A 24388-nucleotide genomic window follows, 5' to 3' on the forward strand; every position below is an offset into this window, starting at 1 on the left:
CATAATGCAACTCTGTCTGAGAGCGAGATGACGCCAAAATCCAGGTCATGAAACTTCATATAATTACTGGCTTAATCGGTTTTGCTATTTGATCATGCTTCCCAACCATGAAAATATCCCAGTGGAATCCGAGAGAGCACGTTGGCAAAACAGATACTTAAACCACTTCCACTCGCATTTATTCCACTGAAACCTTTAGAAGATGTTACATATTTCCAGCACAGCAGAACAAACTTACACTTTCTGTTCACCGGATGTTTCTCTCATGCAGACCATCGACAGATTTTAACACACTGCAATTGTATACGTGACGTACACATCAACTCTATATCTCATCTCTCAGTATTGAGTGATGGAAATCAATGCATCATCTTTTTTGCTTCAGATCTTAACAGTTCAAGTTCAACTTGTTATTTTTAAAGGTCTGATTACCTTTTTCATGTTTATTGTTACAGAAATTGGAAAAACAAATTGCAGACTAAGAACACAGAAACGTTTCAGAAAACACAAACATGAAAAGGTAAGTACATTCTGAACTTCATATCCTTGTCACTAATTAGACTTACTTGACATTGTCATTACTGTTAAGATGTGACACTACTGCAGACATTCGCAGTGCCTTTGGCACTGATTCTCAGACATTAGATTTTCTGATTTGGCATTGATTTGCTGTATTTTATTTGCACATAAGCTTTACCAAATTGTTCCTCAGGGAATCCCAGGCAATCCACTTTACTGCTCCCAACATATATAAACCAAGCAATCAAGAACACTAACTGTGTCTTAACTCACATATTATGATCCAGTACATAAAGGGATATACTTCTGTAGTAGGGGTATAATACAATGCCACTGTTTAGTGCCCCAAATATTCATTTAAGTATTTCTTTTTATTAAATAACAGTCCTGCCATTATGTTGCCAGAAACACTGGAAAACACTGTGGGAGAATAGAGAGGTCCCTATTCCAGTCATGCCTGCATGAAAGTAAAACCTTTTTTTGCTGCCTCCTGCGAGATCTTGCTCCCAATGCTCATCTCTCTCTTTCTGCCAAACTTTCCAAAAAATAAAAATAAAAATAAAAGTTTTGTGCCCCCTGTTTATATCTGTAGTTGTATATGTTTACAACACATTACCTGGTCAATCTGAATAAGGTATTTCAATGTATCCTTATTCTGTTACATACCTACTGTGTAGTGACCAATGAACTTTAGAACATACAGTGCTGCGAAAATCTGATTTCTTCTGTTTTTCTGTATATCTCATATAAACTGTTTCAGAAATTAAAACAAAATCTAAGATAAAACAAAGGCAACCTGAGTAAACACAAAATAGTTTTTTACATGTTATTTATTGAAGCAAAAAGTCCAATGCCAACTGGGCCTGTGTGAAAATGTATTTGCTCCCATAGTTACTAATTTCCCAAATCTATGAAACTGCATTGAAAATGGGGTTCAGCTGGACTAGACACAGCCAAGCCTAATTACTGCAAACCCTGTCAAATCAAATCAACACTTAAGTAGAATTTTTTCAACAGCATGAATTTGGGTAAAACACTTTTGCCAAAGCTGAAAGAAATTCCAGAAATGTTGATGAAGGTGATTGAAATACATCAGTCTGGGAAGGGTTACAAAGCTATTTCAAACGGTCTGGGACGCCAAAGAACCACAGTGAGAGCCATTATCTCCAAATGGAAAAAGTCAGCACAGTAGTGAACTTTCCCAGAAGTGTCTGACCTTCCAAAATTCCATCAAAAGTACAGGAACTACTCATCCAGCAAGTCACAAAAGAGCCAAGGACAACATCAAAGGACCTACAGCCCTCTCTTGCATCAATAAAGGTCACTGTTTATGACTCCACTATCAGAAAGACACCGGGAAAAAATGGCATCTATGGACGAGTGTCGAGGTGAAAACCACTGCTAACCCAGAAGAACATTAAGGCTCATCTAAATTTTGCCAAAATACACCTTGATGATCCTCAAACCTTTTGGGACAATGTTTTGTGGATTGATGAATCGAAAGTGGAACTGTTTGTAAGACAGGGGTCCTGTTACATCTGGCATAAACCAAACACAGAATTCCACAAAAAGAACATCATGCCTACAGTCAAGCATGGTGGTGGAAGTGTGAGGGTGTGGGGATGCTTTGCTGCTTCAGGGCCTGCGCAATTTGCAATAATTGAGGGAAACATGAATTCTGCTCTCTACTAGAAAATCCTAAAGGAGAATGTCCAGTCTTCAGTCTGTAATTTGAAACTTAAGTGAAACTGGATTATGCAGCAAGAAAATGATCAAAAGCATAGGAGCAAGTCCTAGTAAGTGAAAGACTGAGTTTCAGTTATCGGAAGCGTTTGGTTGTGGTAATTGCTGCTAAAGGTGGCGCAACCAGATTTTAAGTTTAAGAAGCAATTAGTTTTTCACATTGGTGGTTGGTGTTGGGTAACTTATTTTTGCTTCAATACAAAAAATTCATAATAAAAACTGTATTGTGTGTTTACTCAGATTGCCTGTGTTTTATGTTGTATTTTGTTTGAAGCTCTAAAATTTAGTATGAGATACAAACAAAAACATAAGAAATCAGATTTTCACAGCACTGTATGTTCTAAATTTCATTGGTCACTACACAGTACTGTAAGTAAATAGAATATTCTTTTAATTGGGCTTATATGTAAGGGCTAAATTATTATTTTTTTAAAAAGGAATATACACTAGATGTTATCTGATAAGGGAGCCTATCCCAGGAGACTTGGGGCATAAGGCAGGGGACACCCTGGACCAGAGACAAGCCCATCGCAGGGCACAATTGCGCACACACACTCACACAATTTGGAAATGCCAGTCAACTTACAACACATGTCTTTAGACTGGGGGAGGAAACTCCTGAAGCATGGGGAGAACATGCAAGCTCCACGCACATAAGGCAGAGGCAGAAATCGAACCCCCAACCCTAGAGGTGTAAGGCAAACATGCTAACCACTAAGCCACTGTACCATGCCACAACACCATACCTCTGTGTTATGAATACTCCCGTGTTATGCAAAACCATGGAGAGAATCCTTGTTAAGCATCTTATGTCATCTGTTTGTTTAAACCTTGATCCTTTGCAGTTTGCATACAAGTGTAACAGAATTACCAATGATGCTGTGCTAACTATAATGAATTGTGTAACTCATCATTTGCAAAATCCTAATGCACATGCCAGAATCTGATTTTTATATTTGAGTTTCTTGGACAACACTAATTATGTATATTTTTAAATGCTTGCAACGCATGTTCCTAATACGGAAAATTAGCCGCTTTGGTGTGAATCTGCATATACTAGAGATTGCTTACAACTCACTGGTTGAGAGTGTGCTAACTTATAAATTAACATCTTGGTATGGGCTGCTCAACTGTAAACAAAATTTATTAATACAGCCAGCAAAATCATCGGCAGGCCACAGAGCAAACTATGTGAGTTATACTACTTAAGATGTGTTTAAAAAGCAGAGTGTATTCTAAAAGATACTACTCATCCCATATTTGACCAGTTTGTTTTACTGCCTTCCGGAAAACACTATGTAATTCCTATGGCAAAAAATGTACATTTACAAAATATCATTTTTACCTATGGTGATTACATTAGAATCATAATAACAAGATTAAATGATTCCCAAACCCCCCCACCCCCCTTCCGTAAGTCTCTAAGCGAAAGGAGAATGCTTGTAGTTGTTTTAATATTGCCATTAATTTTTTTGTATCTATGTTTTTTTCATATTATGATGTTGCTAACATTTGTGTTGAATTGTATGTGTCTTTTATATTCATGGTGTTGTCAAAGAATATAGTAAGTAAGTATAATTAAAATAGTGCATAAGCATTTAGACACAGCTACTGATTAACTGTCTGTAGGCCCCTGAGCACCAGGTTGGGAAACACTTAAATAACTGAGCTGTGGAAAGTGGGCCATGTGCTTGAGTGAAAAGTGTGTCAAAAAATCTTTAGAAAAGTTATTCAGACCCTAAATATAAGGTTGCCTGAGGAAAATGGTTCTTGTGTTAAACTATTCTTCATTTAACAGAACAGATAATTATGTAGTAGTTGTAGTGAGTCAGCGAGAGTGGATGAAATTCATCAGATTGGTGGAAGAAAACATTGTAAACCATAATTTCAGACACTCTGACTTACTAATAGTTAGAGCTATTTGCCAAGGCTTTAAAAACCACATACTGACCTTCAACTTTGACCTGGTTTGCAGTACAGGTGGCACAAGGCAGGACGCTAAACTCTTCAGCCTGGTACATGGAGTAATCCGTGCTGGACACCACTAAACGATCCCCGGTCCTCCATCCGAGCGCTGCATCCGCCAAGAACAACACACTGCAGTTCGAGAGAGTGTCTATGGAGACGGAGGCCTGTGGACGCACTATATACACACACACAGACACACACTGTCTTATTTCTTAATCTATTCTGCATCTGTGACTAATATTAAAAATGAAAAATGGCTAGACTATATTATAATGTGCTGTATTATAATGAGCTCTAAGACAGTGCACTCCACTGAGAGGATATGGAAATGCACACAAAACAAACACAGTTTCATGGTTCTTGTTTTTTTTTTTTTTTTTTTTTTTTACAAAAACACAAACTAACACACTATATTATAAAGCTAAACTATATGACTATTACTATTCCATTCCAACACCATGGCCACTAATATATATTTGGTCTCCTTTATAACAGCCTCCACTCTTCTGGTAAGGTTTTCCACTAGATTTAGGAATGTGCCTTTGGGGATTTGTGGCCATTCAGCCACAAGAGAATTAGTGAGCTCATGCACTGATGTTAGACGAGGAGGCCTGCCATGCAAGCACTGTTCCAGTTCATCCCAAAGGTGTTCAGTGAGGTTGAGGTCATGGCTCTGTGGATGCCATTTGTTGTTCTTCAACACCAGTCTTGGCAAATCATGTGTTCATGAACCTCATTTTATGCACAGTGGCACTGTCATGCTGGAACATAAATGGGCCTATTAGTTATAGTGAAGGGAAATTGTAATGCTACAGCATACAAAAACATCCTGTACAATTGTGTGCATCCAACTTTGTGGCAATAGTTTGGGGAGGAACCACATACAGGTGGTCAGGTGTCATCATACTTTTGGCCATATAGTCTATATTGGAATGCTGTAATGTGCATAAGTTCATACCTTTAAGAATAATGGCTAATTATATTTATTTATCCCACAGTGCTGTAGAATTCTCAACACTGATTGATCAGTTGCAAGGTTTATATTAATGCACTCATCTTAATGCATTATTGTTTCCATTGGTTTGTGCCATACTCCTTGACTGCATTGCATTCACCTCCTTCTTGTTACAGTATAGACACTCCCTCATAAGTACTTAGAAATACAAGCATGGTGGAACACGGAGCTGAACAGACAGGGTCACTAGATACTGTTTGGCAGGGAGGAAACATAATTGTTGCCAAAACCCCCCAAAAAAACAAAAACAAACAAACAAACAAAAAAAACAGCATAAAAAACAAAAGCAAATCTGAGAGCTGTTTTTCAGAGATGTAGAAACCCACTGTCCACAAATGGGAAGAATTTAAGTACCACATTATCTCCATTTCTAATAGATAGATAAAGCACATTAGGTTAATGTAAATATTAGCTATAAATCTTTACAAATTCCCATTTCTTTTCCTCTACAAGTTACAAAGTTTCCATACCCATACCTACAGTTCCTACCCATGAGTCTTTAGCAGGTTGCATGGCTATCTAGTGCAAAGCAAAAGTTATCTAGTACTTTATCCCATGTTCTCAGACTTAAGTTCACTTTTATGGTTTCACAATCGCTCTAAACGTCATTTACTTGAGGACGTGATCTAGGACGTGCAAATAAACCTCACCATCCACCATAGCAATGCTTTGTGCACATGTATGCATACACAATAAACCTCACCAGCCACCATAGCAATGCTTTGTGCACATGTATGCATACACACCAACACTAATGCTTTACTTTCAATGGCACTTGAATATCCATACAGGAAATGAATGGCAGAGAAATGAATGTTGCTCTGTGGGGGGAAATCATAAAGCTTAATCACAAAGATTAAGTGAAGTAAGACTATGGCACGGTTTCTGGGCACAATGTGGCAGAGAGATGTATTGTAGACTCGCTCAGACCCAGCTTCTCTCCGGGTAAGTTCCTTTCTGTAATTACTGCCCTTTCCTCTCACTGCCAGCACTCATTATTTGGGGTCCTTGTGTGACTGATTCGATTTGTCTATATCCTGCTGGCTGGTCCTTTCTCCCAAGACCTCACGCACTATTGTTCACTCACTGTGTGGTCAATTAGACACATTCATTCATGGCGAATGGACAGGTTTGACCCTGCAGAGCCATTCAGTGACTAAAGACCGTTTCTTAATCATCAGCAGCATGATCTGTTTTAATGGAAAAAGTCTTTATGAGTAGCAATTCAGGATCAGATACAATGACTCACTATATTAGATGAAGATAAAGCTCCAAGATACTGCACTTCACTGTAATGAAAATATGAGAAATATGATACAAGTGGTTTGTTGCAATTTCCCCAATCATGAACGTACTGGTTTTAATAATACTTATTAGCACATCCAGTGCTGTTGGTCAACACAAATTTAAGTCATGCTACATAGTTACCTACCTAAAGTTATGACTGAATTTAATTAAAGGATCTAAAAGCTTACTGTGATCAGTCGACTCCTCTGCCATGAATATGTTGTTGCAATGAGATGAACTGTATAAATTATAAGTCTTCTAATTCATTGTTGTTCATGAAAGTAGTCAAATATGGCAGGGTGATATGATGTGGCCTGATGCAAAGCAACACAAACTTGATTACTATACTTTTACTATCAACGATTACACATTTTTTCAATCCATTTATGTGGAGCGTCTGCCGTACAAGTCCCTGAGTATGGTGTTGCAACAGAAACAATAATGTATTAGAATGAGTGCATGAACAAAAATATGTGATTTGTCTTGCAGCCAGAATCACTGATCTAGGAACTTGTGTTCTGCAGCATTGGAATTGAAAGTCGACCTCCAGCTGGTACACGAGAACACAGGAACAAATAAAAGTACATACCGAGGGGAATTTCAGTTGCATTAAAAAAAGCACTTCAGAATTTCAGTTAGGCTCAGCATGTGCCGTCAATTTGAGGAAGACGCAGAAAATTAATTTATTTGAGTAAGTAAATCAAATAAATGTGGAACGTGAACTTGAACATATGTGACATGTTTTGGGATTTCAAAATAGTTTTCAGATCCACTTTGTCCTGATGCTAAATATGATGGATAAGTCATAACTGACCAAATGAGACCTTGGAGTCTGAACTGACTTTGGATTTGGAACCGTTTTGGGAATGTGTAACTCAACTGGGAGTGTGAGTGAACTTCAACTATACAGTCTTCTTTGTGCTTTTATAACCTCCAATTCAACTTTAATTTGACTGAATATTTACAGCTTGACAAGCTAATAATTCGCACAACAATTTTAAGGTTATCCCAGGCTTCAGTATACGTCTTTAGTTTGGTCCTTTATTCTATGTACAACCCTACAATTGAGGTTTTCTGTTTCAATAAAGGTTTCAAACAAGACGCCTTTAGTAATCTAGAACCATCAACCACAGTGCAGCCACATCTGATTTTTGTTAAGTGGTCAAATGTCATGCGATCATGATCAGATCTAGGTGTAAACAGGCCCAGTGGGTTCCACACATTGTGCACATACCAAGTTTGCCACAGAGGAAGCGAATACGATAGTTGCGGCAGATCCCTCCCTGCTGTTCTTTATTGAGACACACGAGGCCATAGTTCTTGTCAAATTTGGAGAACACGTCACCAGTCATGTTTGCAGGGACACCATCAACAGTTTCAGCCTGAGGAAAGAACACCACAAAGATGTAAATAGCTGCTATTATGTTTTTCAAATGAGAACTTGCTTTTTAATGCTCTACTGCATGAGTGATTACATTTATATATATATATATATATTTTTTTTTAAATGTTTGTATGGATTTTTATTTTGGTAAATTGTTGCCATATGGCAACAATGTGCAATGGTGGAAAGTGTCATATAGTCAAAAATAACACAAAATGTTTGAGATTACAATTTCTTTTTTTTCAACTACATTGGAAAATAGTAGTTTTGTATTAATGCCTATCAAAAAAACGGAGATAAATTAATTGTTGCCATATGGTTACACCATGTGGAAAAGGGAGTGTCATGTGACAAGATTTTTTATCACAAACCACAAACCAAATCAAATCAGTGGGAAAAGTAGGATGGCAGCAGGCTGGAAAAGGTACAAGAACCTTTTTTAAGGGAAATTAAAGCACATTAAAAGGACAGTTTCTAGAAAGATCACGTGATCACTCATTTTCTCCGCTTCTTCTTTAGACATTTTTGAATGGAGCAATTATCTGAGACATAATAGTGATAAGAATCATACTTTTATTAATATGGTGTCTATCCATTCTGTTTGTCTTGAATTTTTGTTTTTCTCAGGAGATGGAAAAATTCAGGGAGACAAATAAAATTCATGAAATTCTTTCTGGAAATGTGTCAAATGCACAGGGTTTATTTTGATAAAGCAAAAAGTTTTGTTTTTTTTTTCTTCCGGTGTGTTTATCACAAAAGGTTAAATCACAAACTGATTTTATCGCTTGCATTATGCACAGAAAGTCAGTGGAAACAGCTACTGTTAGGCACCATGGTATCAAAAACATTGAAATTCATAGACAGAGCTGTGGTGAATTGAGAAGATTGTAATGCTGGCAAAATTGCAGTGTCTGTGTGTGTGTGTGTGTGTGCATGTGTGCGTGTGCATGTGCGTGTGTGTATCTACCTCAATATCCAGGGGGTTGCTGCACAGACGTTCTGGGAAAGCCTTATGAAGTTCAGAAAGCTTCTCCCAATCTCCTGAGCCTCTCTCATCATCACGATCAAACCACTCCGTCCACTCAGCCTCTGCAAACCAAACACACCCACACTCAGACAGAGTAAAGCCAATACCTAGACATGGTTAAGCTGAAAGGCTGGATGAAAGGACAAGCTCAGTATAGATATTAGTCTCATTTACATCTATTTCGCCACTCTTGCCTGTCAAACAGCATTTGTGTGCAGATAATTAAGCATGTCGTGTGTGTATTACAGCCTACGTGCACAGGGCATGTAAGAATTCTGGCTGCTTTATCAAGCTCAAGCATTCAAATTAAACATTGACATAAACAGCTGCTCAAACAGAAGATGAGCTCCTTTACTCCTCTTAGATCAGGGCAACAGTCTCTTTTTCATGGTGAGACACTTGATTACGGTTATCGTTTTTTGGCAGAACACATCAACAGAACACTCCAGAGCATACAATCAGTTCTTCAAAAGTTTGATGGCAAAACAAACAATTTTTTTGTAAATTGTCTGCTCTGCATCTTTTCAATTCAATGAGAAAATTCAAAGCACATTTAGACACACTTGTGGTTTCATATGAGGCTATTTCCCTGTCTGAAACATTCCTACATGGATGCAAGCCTGATATTTTACACTTAGTCAGCTCGCCAATCAGACTAGAGACGGTAAATTTACATTTACATTTACGGCGTTTGGCAGAAGCCCTTATCCAGAGCAACTTACATCTATCTCATTTATACAAATGAGCAGTTGAGGGTTAAGGGCCTTGCTCAAGGGCCCAGCAGTTGCAGCTCGGCAGTGCTGGGATTTGAACTCAAACTTCGGATCAGTAGTCCAATGTCTTAACCACTGAGCTACCACTGGCTAAAACCACCACTAAAACCACCACCACCACCACCACTGGCAGTGGTGGCTTGGAGGTTAAGGCTCTGGGTCACTGATCGGAAGGTCGGGGGTTCTCCCACTATTGGGCACTGCCAAGCTGCCTCTGTGGGTCCCTTGAGCAAGGCCCTTAACCCTCTCTGCTCCAGAGGCGCTGCATGATGGCTGACCCTGCGCTCTGACCCCAGCTTCCTAACATGCTGGGTTATGCAACGAAAAGAATTTCACTGTGCATATGTATATGTGATCAATAAAGACTCATTAAACAAAATGTAAAATCTATAATGGTCTTTGAATCTCCCCTTTCTGATATAATGGGTGCTTCTCATGACTTAAATTGTGCCTCCACATTTCCTTTCCTTATTTCTTATCTCCTTCTTCTGAGGAAATGGAGAATGGATGCAAGAAAAGGAAACAAGCACAGGAGAACTCAGGAACGAACGTATTTACCAAATGAGACATGCTTACTCAGTGAAGCATTGCCTTAAAGTGTATTTAGGGAATTCACTTAATGATGATGTTTCCCAGCTGTATTAACTGTATAACATATCTGCCTACACAGAACAGTGATTACACACTAAATTATCCTTAATTACAACATTATTGCACATTTACATCAAACATTAGCCTAAACAAGATTCTACTCATCACTTGACTTCTCTGTTTTTAAAGCAGTGCATATAGGTTGACTTTAATCCAAGGTTTTGTTGTACCAATTGTTTATTAATTAAGGTGATTAATTTTGTATTATATGATAGCTACCAACCAGGGAGGGTGAAGGCTAATGTGATGTGCTTCTTTCAAGACCACTGTTGTTTTTGCTGCATCACAGAGCAGCATAATTCACTGCCCTCTCCCACATATATGAGCTCACATACGTCCAGTATTGGGTAGTGTCGCTGTGACTGACAGGGGACACAAAGTATTCCATCTCTCCCAATCAGAGAGCACATCCAATTTTGTTCCCTTGACTTGCAACTATGAATGGATGTGGCATCATTGAGATTCATGATCTCCTAATGAGAATGTTACAATGTTGTTGTTGTTTTTGTTCTGCTCTAATGTTCTGCATTATAAGTACTGATTTGAAAAAGCAGCATGAATGTTGTTAAGAATGTGAACATATTAGGTTACAATTGCACAGTTGTAGGCTTACAACTCTCCACATATACAGTAACTCACCATCACAGGTGAGCTCACGATCGAATCAAGGACCCTGGAGATGTGATGTGGTAATACTATCCACACTTACCAATGAGTCTTTAATTACCAAATTACTATCAGTTACACTGGCACTTCTAAAGTTAAATGGAGTTTTATATAGCAGTGTTTATCGTAAAGAATGGTGACATCAAACTGGGTGGCAAAGTGTACTGTAAGGTGTCAGCAGAAAAGGACAAATAAAACCCAACAATTTTAAAGAACATAAAGAAGTTGCATTCTGTACACACCATGATCTGCTCTAATTTCTCCTGCCCAATATGCAAATAACAGGTAGAATAGGAGGAGTTAGCGAGCTGTCAGTATGTAATGTTTTTGAAAATCATCTGAGATTGCATTATGATCCAAATTGTTAGGTAAGGCAAATCTTCCACAGCTGTCTCTTAGAAGGCAACATAAACTGTGACAAGCTGATGACAACCACTTAGTGGACGTCAGGTGGGAGCAAACCATCTTCACAGATGAAGACTCAATGGCAGACTGTCATCTGTTGTTGATTCATCTAATTAGTTTGTTATTATGGAGCTTACAACACTACATTGCAATGCTTTTTTTTTTATCCACCATTGGAAACTGTGAATTGTTTTGAGTATCTTGGAACATTTTAAGATGACAAATTTACTTTCCGTGGTAATATAGACAGCATTTTTTTTAAAGGCCAGTTTAACAAGCAACTAACATGACTAAATGGCAGCATGATTATATATGAAGAGATTTTGTTTTAAAATGGCATGTCAGGTTATCGCTTTTGAATAACACCATAGACTCAAATCAGTTTTGAATTTGAAGCGAGGCGAATAAACACATACTGCTTCATCCATTCATCTTTAAAGATTCTGTTTTCATTGTAGACTTTTTTTCTTTCTTTTTTTAAACAAGTCATGATTGCTAATCAGACCAGAGCAGGTAAACTAAATGAAAAATCTATGAAAATCGATCCAATTTGTGTCTAGCGTTTCTCTGTATAGCTGCCTTCAGCTAAAAAATGCACATATATAAATGCATGTGATTAGATAAGCTGGGGGCATGGTGGCTTAGTGGCCTCACATCTTTATGGTTAAGAATTCAAATCCCACCTCCGCCATGTGTGTACAGAGTTTGCATGTTCTCACCTGCAAAAAAAGGATCTACTATAAAAGCCACTGGTTTAGTTATAAAAAAAATAAAATAAAAAAAAAAAAACTATATTCACTATGGTCATGGTTTTTTTTTTCCACACCTTTATCAGCTTTGCTACATTATTTTTCAAGTACTCGGTGCAGTCCCCTGAAATATTTATTATTTAGGGTCCATATCCAGACTATGGTCGACCAGTTAGATGATTCTTGTTGTACATTATATTTGTTCTAGTGTATAAATATATGAATCAAAATAACACTGCTTTTAAATGAATCACATAAATAATTTAATTACCATAATTTGATGTCATACCCTATGATTGGGTAAAACTGTCTGTTTAGTCCTATTGTGGAAACATCACAAATTCATACCTGATGATACTAGTCATCCACAGCCAGGAGTCAAAGAGATCATAATTGGACATGCTCTCAGGGTGGAAAGGACAGCCTTTTTCACTCAACTGTCAGAACCGTGTAAGCCAATGATATGCCTCTATTAGTTAATGTATGCCTAATAGGGCACTCTTCCAAGCATGTTGGCTTCTCTAAATAAAGTTACATGAGTGGCAGTTTGAAAGGATGGTGAAGGCAAGCTTCACATTATCTCAGAGGAAGTACATTGGCCTTTCCGATTCCAGATTCATAGCTGTTGTGCAATACGGGAGACTCAGCTATGAATAAATTGGAGGACGTTGTGAGAAAATGTGTTCAAATTCAATAATGATTGGATTTGAACACATTCAAATCAAAGTTTAAGAAATCCTGTCCTTTAGCTCCGAAGTTAAGGAGCTGAAAAGAAAGTGAGGCTCTAATTAAAACGCAAGGGTATGGGAAACAGGTTATAAAACACTTAACGACAATAGAGTGGGTTATTCTCACCCTGCACCCACTGACTGACAGTGGTGACAATGAAGTGTTCTCCATAACCCGAGTGGAAAGAACGGGAGCTCCTAGCCTCTGATGATGCCTTGGTTCCTGCATTTCAGAACCACACACACACACACACACACACACACACACATACACACACACACACCAGAAACAATGACTGCATTAGCAAACTTACCTCAGCAAATGTCACCAGAATTTTTTCTACTAAGTGAATTCATGAAAAGCTTCACCTTGATAAACGGCGTGATCCTCCACGACTGACGATGTATCTCCTTTCACTGTAATAAAACTCCACGGGTGCCTGGAGACACAGAGACCGATAAGGAAAGATGGGGATGAAAGAAAACAGTAGACAAGCAAAAATTGATACAGAACATTAAGGTATTGAGGTCAAAGAACACAGACACAAAAAGAGAAACACACATGGCAAAAATTACGGTCATAGAGCTGGCTACACCACAGCCAACGGGTAAATGATGCCTGATAAAGGTATTCCACCAAACTGTCAGGGGTCATGAGGAACTTCTGACACGTTCAAGTATAGTGTAGTGTGAGCAATGTCACAAACTGAGAGAAAAATCAGAAGATGAACTTGCGGAGTGGGAGACAGAGTGTGATTATATATATATATATATATATATATATATATATATATATATATATATATATATACATACATACATACATACATACATACATACATACATACATACATACATACATACATACATATATATATATATATATATATATATATATATATATATATATACATACATACATACATATATATACACACACATACATATATAGATAGATAGATAGATAGATAGATACTCAGCAAAAAAAAAAAGAAATGCCTCCTTTTCAGGAGACTGTATTTTAAAGATGATTTTGTATAATCCAAATAAGCTTTTTATTGGATCTTTATCGGAAAGGGCTTAAACAATGTTTTTCATGTTTTCATGGACCATAAACAATTATTGCACATGCACCTGTGGAAAAGTCCTTAAGACACAAACAGTTTACAGGCGGTAGGAGATTAAGGCCACAGTTACAATAACTTAGACACTAAAGAGACCTTTCTACTGACTAAAAAAAACACCAGAAGAAAGATGTCTAGGGTTCCTGCTCACCTGCGTGAACATGCCATAGACCTGCTGCAGGGAGGCATGAGGACTGCAGATGTGTTCAGAGCAATAAACTGCAATGTCTGTAATGTAAGACGCCTAAGACAGTGCTACAGGGAGACAGAAAGGACAGCTGATCGTCCTTGCAGTGGAAAATTACATATAACCGTGTGTCCCTCCAGACGTGATGGAGAACTTGCAAATGCCTTGGTGGAAGAGTGGAGTAACATCTCACAGCAAGAACTGACCAATCTGGTGCAGTCCGTGAGGATGAGATGCACTGAAGTACTTAAAGCAGCTGGTGGGCACCAGATACTGACGGTACTTTTAATATTGACCCCCCATGTTCAGGGACTCATTATTCAATTTCTGTTCATCAAACATCTGTGAAACTTGTCTCAGTTGTTGAATATTTTTATGTTAATACAAATATTTACACATGTTAAGAAATTTGATGGAAATAAAAGCAGCTGAATGTGAGAGGATGTTTCTTTTTTTGCTGAGTATATTATAAGTAAACATGATATAAGTAAGTATTAGGAATTTATTTTATAGGAACCGCAAAGACGAGTTAATGTTACCATTCCGAAATAGATTATTTTCCAATAACACCATGTCCTGAAATGTATTATTCCACTTATATCACAGCAATTTGCCAAAGCTAACAATTTTGCATCTGTTAAGGAATGATATACCATTCCTTCAATCCATTTACAGTTATGTTTAATGTTGTGGAACATCTACAAAACATGATAGTTCCTGTTATCATTTATATTGTAATGTTATTTGTAAGATATTAACACAAACATTGCTGTTTGTGATGTTATCAAGAAACTGCAAAAGTCCTGTCCTGAAGATGTTCCCATATCAGAAAGTTAAAGTTATAGATAAAGTTATCTTCCATACAAACTCCTGTGCAAACTGTTAACATAGAAATGATGTTGTCAGCAGAGTTGGGTATATATGTCTGAATACTATGCTGGAAGGTGTTCAAACGGTTGAATACACAGGTAGTTCCAGTCAGTTTAATCACAGTTCTACATTAATGCACTGCCTATAAATAATTTTAACTATAGTAACATACAGTTAAACTCACAGCTAGACAAGTGTTTAAATGATAGTGAGATAAAGTGTGATGGCCATCTCAAGGCTCTCTGGACAGGAAGGGTAATTACAGTGGGAGATTTTCCCATCTTCCCCCTGGTGTGAATGTCCCCTCTGATGGGCAAAGAGATAGAAAAAGACAAAAAGCTAGACTTAGACGAGCTAGAGGCACACTGCAATTTTGCTGACTGACAGGTGTCTCTGGTTAAACAAGAACAGATCTTGTAAGTGAAATCTAATCAGGCAATTGCAAACCTGACCATGTGACATCACATCACCCCAAGCCCTTATTTTCATTGACTTATTTATTTATTTATTTTTAAACATAAAATAGGTGTCTACTGACTTACTAATGAACTTCTAAAACAAAAAGTCACCCCAATTTCTATTCCTTCCATCCATTCTTTGAGGAAAGTCATCAGGGCACCAGTAGAATATGGAAATTGGTTTCATGGAGTGGCACTGCAGTATAACTAAGGCAGTATAAGTATACATCTTTGGCCACAGCAGGATTATTGCATATGCATTGCATGAAATGGTCCCTGGCACACTGCCTATCTTTAAGATGTCTCGGTGATGGTTTGTGTCCAAGTGTGTGGCTTAAAAAAGATGGAAGTCCCCATACATTATTTCTTATTCCTTTCTCCTTGACGTCTCTCTAGATGTAAATATTTAACTGTAGGTAGAAATATTTGGAAGAAATGTATGCACTAGTCAGAGCAGTGAGTGAGTTTTTTCCTGGGATACTGTTTCAGGGGTGATCTTTGGTTTAGTTCCTGAGACAAATTCAGAAACATGCTTATATTACTGATTCTACACCTGCGAGACTGCATTCATATAAATAGCTGCTACTGTGTATTGATTCATATGGGAATATATGTCTATTTTTGAGAAGATCTGATACTGATCTATGATCTGATGTAACAAGGACACATTTAAAGCATTCAACAATTTAGTATAATTTGATGTAGTATAATGATTCAGTATTATGCAAACAGTTTGGAAAAAAAGTGCTTCACGGAGTAGGAGACCATGCCTCCTTTTCTGGGAGTGATAGACTCAGAGGCCACGCCTCCTTCACTACTCCTTCAGTACTTCATTACTGGATGAGAGAACAAGAGTGAGACAGAAACTCACAGTGCATTTCAACAGGTCTAAATTAGGTCTTGTGATTCCTCAGAGGTGCAGAGGAGGTCCTAGATTGGAGAGAAAACCATCTGTTCCCATTTATTAAATCTGGGCTTGGGCTCGGCCTGGGATTCACACAGTGACTCTGCGCCGCATAGAATGTTCTGAGAACTGAGGCAGCTGCTATGAGATTTGGACCTGGACTGTCTTGCCTGAGCATAAACATGGCATTGGGAATTAGTAGAGAAAATGGGGAGATTGCAGATTGCAGATGGATACAGTCAATGTGCTGCCTGATAGAGGAGCATCCAATTAAGAGCTTTGGGTCTGGCCAAATTTTAGCATTGTTAATTTTTACAAAAATCTTGACAAATAAAATGGTCAGCGAAACTAAATACTAAACTGGGAAGGACTTTTAGCCTTGCTTGCTTCTAAAGGAAGTTAATGTTAATTAACCATCTATGATCATTTTTAATTTACAAATGACACATGAAAAGTGTTAAACACACAGTACATTCAACTACATGAAACTTTTAACTGTTGAAAAAGTTTCATGCAATTGAATGTACTGTGTAATTTCATGCAATTTTGTCATCTCAGGTAGGGATGTGCATTCAGCTTCATTTTAATACTTGCTTATCTATATTTAGTTAACTTCCAGAAGAGGGAACAAATATAAAATAATATAATCCCAATTACGTCTATTTCAGTTCACAAAACGTGAGACAAATTCATTTGGAAGGTGAATATTTATGCACAATGTATTTAATGTAGGCTAATCGTGTATAATTTTTGCACAGCGATTAAACATCTCTGCTGAGCGTGACACATGTTTATGTAATGGAAGCAATAGAGATGCACAGCAAAAGCTTTATTGGATGTCAGCCTGTAGCCCTGCTGTAACTGCCCATGCTCTGGCATATTTTCAAATTCAAACTGTGTGCTACTGAGCTTAATATTTACAAGCAGTGAATAAAAACACAGATATGAACGTTCCACATGAGAGCAGCACTCGGTGTAAACTGAAAAGTGTCACAGAGCAGTTGAGACATGTCCGGTGTATAATGGGTTTAATCTGCAAACACAAGGAGCCTGATTTATTTCCAAGACTTTTAGTAATAGTTGTACTGAATGTTATTGGAAATGTATTATCTCTCTTCTATCCCACAAGCTTCATATCTGACCAGTTTCTACTGCCTGCATGAGAATAAAAACAACTGCTGTTCTCTCTAAATATTACCGGAGTGGGTTATCTAACAATATAATAAAACCAATATTGTTATATTGTGTCACAATATTCTTTTCTGAGGGATCCTGGACATTGTGACATTCTTTTATTTTATTTTTTAATAATTATAAACAATGTGATTAGCTGATTTGATGTTAGAATTTCATTAAAAAATGCAGATTAACACTTAAAGTAACACATAAGTAAATATAAATAATGTTGTTCTTTTTTTTTAAATAATGGTATCTTGAATTTCACTCTTTATTTTCATTTAAAAAATCCAAGAGTACATTTTTAAAATAGTGTGCCAAGACTTTACATAGACTATATCAAAGATTGTCATCATCAGTGGGAGGGTCTCAAATATCTTAGCAATAAGAATGCTTAGATAACATTTTCTACCAGAGCCATATCACTGCAGTTCTCACCTGGTTTCCCACTGATGCCAAGCAGGGTTGAGAACTGGCTACTAATTGTATGGGAGACCTCCTGGGGAAAACTAAGGATCTGCTGGAAATAGTATTAGGGATGCCAGCAGCAGGTGGTCTGTGTGGGTCCTAATGCCCCAGTATAGTGATAGGGTCACTTTACTGTCAAAAGAGCACAGTCTGTGGATGAGACGTTAAACTGAGGTCCTGGCTCTCTGTGTTCATTAAAAATCTTATTGGCCATTATCTATCAGAATCTCCATCCCTGAATTAGCTACATCACTCTCCTCTCCACGAATAGCTGGTGTGTGGTGGGCGTTCTGGCGCACTATGGCTGCCGTCGCATCATCCAGGTTGATGCTACACACTGGTGGTGGTTGAGATTTCACCCATACAATGTAAACCGCTTTGAGTGCCTAGAAAGGTGCTATATAAATCTAAGGAATTAATAGTCACTGTCAATAAAGTGACATATGCAGTAAAACATTTTTTTTTGGTACTAACACCATGAATCTAGGACAGCATAAACACCACTTATCTCTGGGTGGAAAGGATAGCCATCCTCTCTCCCCAGTACATCAGAAAGATGGTAGCCGATTAGAGGTGTCTGTTAGCGCATGTATATATATAGTTAGTGCTCTGTTCCAAGCATGTTCAGCAGCCCCATAACAGGTGGCTTCATGTGTCTTGGAGGAAGGACTTATCTTTTATATTGATTGCTAGCAGAACTTGCAGTATATATTTTGTATATTGATTGGAAGCTGTCATGCAGTAGGGGAGACTTGGCTAACAAAACTTGCAGTATATATTTTGTATATTTATTGTAGCTGTCATACAATAGGGAAGACTTAGCTAGAGGAACTGGCAGTCACTAAAACTGAGAAATAAAATGGGCTTACTTACACTATCCACAAAAGCATGCTAACCTGCGCCTTTGGTCCATTTGGTCCTGGTCCGCTTTGAACTGCACCCCACAAAATCAGATGTAGTTCCCTTATTGGTTAAGTGGCCCTTAAATTCTCGACCCCTACAACAACCTCTTTAAGTAGGGTTAAGAACCATTAACTGTAACAAGAGCTTCTTGATGAACCTGTGAGGAACACTTTTTCGAAGAGTGTACATGTTGTGTCTTGTATGATATTTGATATTTTCCTTTTCCATGTCCTCAAAAGAAGCTTTAAAGATATTCACTCGAGCAGAAATATGGACATCCCATAAATGTCTGACTATAAATGACTGTCATGACAGTACATGGTCACTAATGAAGCACTTTCAGGGAAAATTCCGGACTAGCTGTTTCTCTGAGACTCAATGCGACTCACACTTGTACCTAAAGCCAAGCCGATGAAAATGATGGCTGCCCAGTTTGGCCAGAGTTTTCTTAGCCGAGTCCTCCAGGTTGTTTGAGCCTTCATCATTCACCATCATGGCCAGGATCTGACCATCCTCCACTGCCTCCACATACTGGGCCAGGCGCCTGCTTTCGTCCTTACTTCGGTATGTGTCAAACCTGCAAAGAAGGTCAGAGAGAAATATCATTATCTAGCCATGGAAGGTTCTGGAAGCCAAATAAACATTACAGTCATTTTGGAGAAAGTTTTGAAATCAAAGTACAGCCAAAGGCTAGGTTATTCTTCTGTGATGAGATACTGCTTACAGGCCAGTCATGCGGGGCTGGAAGGACCGTTTTGTTTTGACAATTGGTGTAAAGTTTCTGTTTCCTGGTTTAATGTCAGCCATTCGATAAATCACTATTCTGTTGCTGTAATGAATCGCAATCCATTATATAGCCAGACAATAGCTTAGCAAAAGGAAATGCACATCACAGAAAAAGCAAAGTCAGAGGAGACAGATATAGAAGACACTGAGAGGGACAGATGGAGAAAGGAAATGAGATTTATTCATGATGTACTGAGAGAGACCGAGACAGACAGACTGGTGGAGTTATATAAAGATGAACAGATAGACAGAATTATACTTAATGGAGAGATAGAGATGGACAGTGGCTTATACATCATGGAAACAGAGACAAATAGGGTTAGAGAGAGAGAGCGACACATCCATGAGGAAATTATTTTTTAATCATCAAATTAAGAATCATCTGCAAGTCTAATAACATAAGCTCCGCCTCTTTCACGAAATACAGCAAGAACACCAACCTATCAGTGTGTAGCACCTCCCCTGTTGTGGGTTCAATGACATGGACAATGATGCCTCGGTTGCCCCAGCTCCTCTCGAAATGGTAGCTGTTTTCATTTCCTTCTCCAGGATGCAGCGTTTTGTTTAGGAACGTCCACGATAGCTTCCTCTCAGCGTGAATCTCCAGTGTCCCTCCTGTTCCGACACCAACATATTTTCTCCCAAAATAACTGTGCTCATCACTGGTGTCATCAGATCTGTTATGAAAAACACGGCAAATAAGCAGATAACAAAAGTAACTGTTTTCAGTGAATCTACACAACATTTTGGTCCTATAATAGTCATTAACTCTGATGGATTGAATAGGTGGGGGCTGAAAAACTGCAAAGCAAAAATGGGCTACTCAGTAATTGTATCCTTACTGAGTGCTACTATATGTTTACCTGCTAAAATGGACATTAAGTGTAGGTGGGAATGAATGAAGAGTGAGCTGTAAACAAACCAAATCCTTTTATTCCAGAGATATCAAACACACTAGTGTGGAACATAGATATCACATGGACGAGCAAAATGCAAAGAAGACTCAAATGCTGATATACCAAAAAGGCTTGGTATATAGCTAAAATAAAATGTTATGACATTCATATTCGTTGTCATTCACCAAACCATCATCTTAAAGCAATAACTCAGCCAAAGTGTGATTTGTTACATTTTCCATGTAAAGTTGGTTGATTAGCCAGAATTTGCTTTTTTAGTTTTGCACTAGAGATACAAAGCTAAAGTATCTAACAAGTAAGGGAAGCATATGGCTACCAGTTTAGCAATGTGCAATGGACTCTCGTCCAAAAAGACATAATTTGGCTTGGAAATACCATTTGTACATAAACAGTTGTCAAGGCACAAGAAGACAGGTTTTTGGCGGTAACTGGTTAATCATAAATATGACAAAGAGGCAAATATCAACACCAGGGAGCACTACATACTGTACACAGATCAGGGAACTCGAACTAGAATAATAAGGCTTGGACTTTAAAATGCATGATATGACTTCATGACAGGACAAAGCAACAGTAGGGTATACAACTAGTCAAGAACTAAAACAAAGTAGGTGGAAATGGAAATGGCAGCAAACCAATGACTGGATATGGCAGGAAATCAAAACAAACATGAGCACAGGGAACTGCAGCGTGGGCCGGGGGGGAGCATGACAAGACTGACAAATTCACTCCTTTCTGAGATAAATAATCAAGCAGATTGATACTATACTATTAATCCTATGTGCTCAGGAAGATTGTGATTCCAGCTTCAAGGCATCTGTGACATCCATTTATTAAAGACAACAGTGTCATACTGTGTCACAAACCACAAAAGTAAAACGTAGTAAAAGGTGATTCATGTATGCTGTATGAACAATGCTAAACTTAAGCCTGCAAGCTTCCATAAGTTGCATGTAGACTACATTAGCCTTGTAGCTACAGAGAAAAATAAGAAAAGAAAACATATCTTGATCGACTGACTAACTATACATTAAACTGTGTACATTTAATATTTGTCCAAACCTCATTACAGAAAGCAATATCGGATATAATACCTGTATATTATAGTGAAATGTCTTATGTAGATAGTGATGCTCCTGCATTACCTGCCATAGAGCGAGATTGTGAGGTTTCCTTTATATGGACACTCAGGACTGCCGATATGCAGCTCGCCATTGTTCCCAATGAGGATGTGTTTGGCACGAAGTAAGATGGGCTGGTTAGTGTCAGCGATCACAAGCTTTCCTATAGACAACACAGAACTCTTCCATGACTTGATCTCAAACCTAAAACATCCCTGATCTTTCCTTTTATGGCCCTGGAGCTGCAGCATTAACTCAAACATGCTCTTTACTAGTAGGATAGATATGAATGGATTTCTCCAAGTGAAACACACAAAGCTTTCAGTTAAACACACGTTAAATCCCCTATGATTGATTTTATGATGCTAGAAGGAAGGCAGTAGAAAGGAGATATACCTCCATTGAGGATCTCGATGGAGTGGACAGTGGCAGAGGAGGTAAGAAGCAGTTTACGGCCATAGCCGATGGTGACGTGGTGAGATTCACTGAAGCCTGGAGTCCAGGGCTGCAACTCGGGCATCTGATCTGGACAAACTGCGGAGTGGACAAACACGTACAATATATACATACAGGATAATTAAGACTTAAGTAACAAGACATCCCAATTACAATTTAGTGCAAAGTGTAGAATGTATATTCCCTTGCATAAATATTCACACCCATGGAACTTTTCCATACTTGGCAGGGTATACAAATTGATATGAACACATACAGTGTGCATATGCAGTACATACACACCAATATTTTCCTGACTGATTTGATGATACCTGAACAAAAATAATGCATACAATTTCTCGTTCTCAGCTGAGAAATATAGTATCGGTGCATCTCCAATGTGTATATATATATATAAAAAAAGAATTGGCCTTGCCGTTTGTACTGAATTTACTCAAAACCAACCCAAGAACACTAAACCCCCATCAAACTCTGTGTGATGTCATTCTTAATGGACTGATGTTCTATAGGAAGGCCATCTTTCTTAAAAGCAGACACAAGCAGTGCTGTGATTACAGCAAACCAGACAGACTCATCCTGCTTCTATATCATATAAAAAATCCATTTAGGCATTTGGTCAATTACATAAACTCTTTGCCATCTTTGTTACATGCATAAAAGTAGGCATGAAAAAGAAGAAATGGAGGCACTTTTGATGCATTAAATTTGGAATTTAGGAAAAATGCTCATGGTCGTAATTACTGCGAGCGAACAACTGTTCTAGTGCTGACTTCTGTTTGCAATTACAATAAAGTGGTTGAAAGAAAGGAAAGCGTATGTTTATACATCTATAAATATGAAAAGGTTGAGTTTGACCTTGAACGTCCATAACAAAACTGGATCACAAGGAAAAGGGTATAAATGATGGGGCTTATTCAAAAGCACTTCCTCTGTCTTTCTTTCATGGTAGTTTGGTAATTCTTTAGAGACTTTTGGAAGTTCCTGTAGATTGTGTGGTTTAGATAATTCTGTGACCTGGTGTAACTACTAAACTATAGGAGATTTCTTAGCAGATAATCATGAAAAATGCTCAGACTTGCATGTTTCAGTGAACTAAGACCACAGAGACCAATATATCTCCGTAAAGCAGTTTGACTGGTTCGCTGGAATTACTGGACTGTTTCCATTACTGTAGAATTTGTTTTTACAACTGGATGAGTTTTAAATTGGCTAGAGATGTGGAACTCACAAATGGCTGCTTTTGCTGGAAGACATTCCTATTTAACATCCAATACATAAGCTACAAAACACTTTGGGGTGTGCTGTTATTGGAAAATAATCAACAACAGGATTATATCTGGGATTATGTGTCTGGGATTCATTGACAGGAGAATGGCATCCCAAAGTGTTTTATTCCTCTTATTCCACAGCAAAATGGCAATATTTACTAAATAATCATATGTCCCCTGTCCTGATGCCCTGAACTCTGACTGTTGCTATGTGCTGATACTGGAGACGTCTTCCAATAAAGGTAAATAAATGTCTCTTCACAGAAAACATCACCATGTCAACAATTACACGTTGTTTAATCTATTTATGTGGAGCATCCATCATGCAAGTGCCCTGTGTAAGCTGTTACTATAGAAAAGATAACATTAGAATGAGTAATTTTACATATGGGATTTAAATATCAGACAGAACTACTATCAGAGCTGCTGTTATGAGCTGATTATTATTATTATTATTATTCTCATTTTTTAACATGATAAAGATATTAGAGCGCAGTGTATCGACTGTTACCAAATACTGATCCTCACAACTAAGCTAACCTGGTTTCTAAAACTATTTGTCTCCTGCATTTATGTGTACAATATAAACTTCCTCATTTTGACGTGAGATAGATGTCCTTGTGTATGTTTGTTTAAGTGCATATGTTTGTTTAAGTGTTAGTGTTCTCTAACTAATTCTAGGGCCTTTCAGTATCAGGGGTTTCTGTCCTCAGATCATGTCACACTTTAACTGCACACAATACAATTAATTTATGCAAACCTGTTTACATGTAACTTCCAAAAACATCTATTTTAACTATATTTCTTTTCCACACATTTCAATCTTATGAGCTCT

The 24388-nt window shown here is 37.9% G+C and overlaps 1 protein-coding gene across 1 annotated transcript in view; it reads right to left on the reverse strand.

The window, feature by feature from the left end:
• Positions 1–24388, reverse strand: part of cemip (cell migration inducing hyaluronidase 1) — a 135284-nt gene that overhangs the window by 53161 nt on the left and 57735 nt on the right. Inside the window, exons 3-11 of the mRNA XM_017478099.3 lie at positions 22226–22363; positions 21854–21992; positions 20232–20468; positions 19403–19582; positions 13285–13355; positions 13043–13138; positions 8884–9005; positions 7767–7914; positions 4214–4405 (exon numbers count right to left, since the gene is read on the reverse strand). Of these exons, the coding sequence (XP_017333588.1) occupies positions 4214–4405; positions 7767–7914; positions 8884–9005; positions 13043–13138; positions 13285–13355; positions 19403–19582; positions 20232–20468; positions 21854–21992; positions 22226–22363 (1323 nt within the window). The remainder of the gene's footprint in view (positions 1–4213; positions 4406–7766; positions 7915–8883; positions 9006–13042; positions 13139–13284; positions 13356–19402; positions 19583–20231; positions 20469–21853; positions 21993–22225; positions 22364–24388) is intronic.

The sequence above is a fragment of the Ictalurus punctatus genome, chromosome 10 (genome assembly GCF_001660625.3).
Source record: "Ictalurus punctatus breed USDA103 chromosome 10, Coco_2.0, whole genome shotgun sequence".
NCBI lineage: Eukaryota > Metazoa > Chordata > Actinopteri > Siluriformes > Ictaluridae > Ictalurus > Ictalurus punctatus.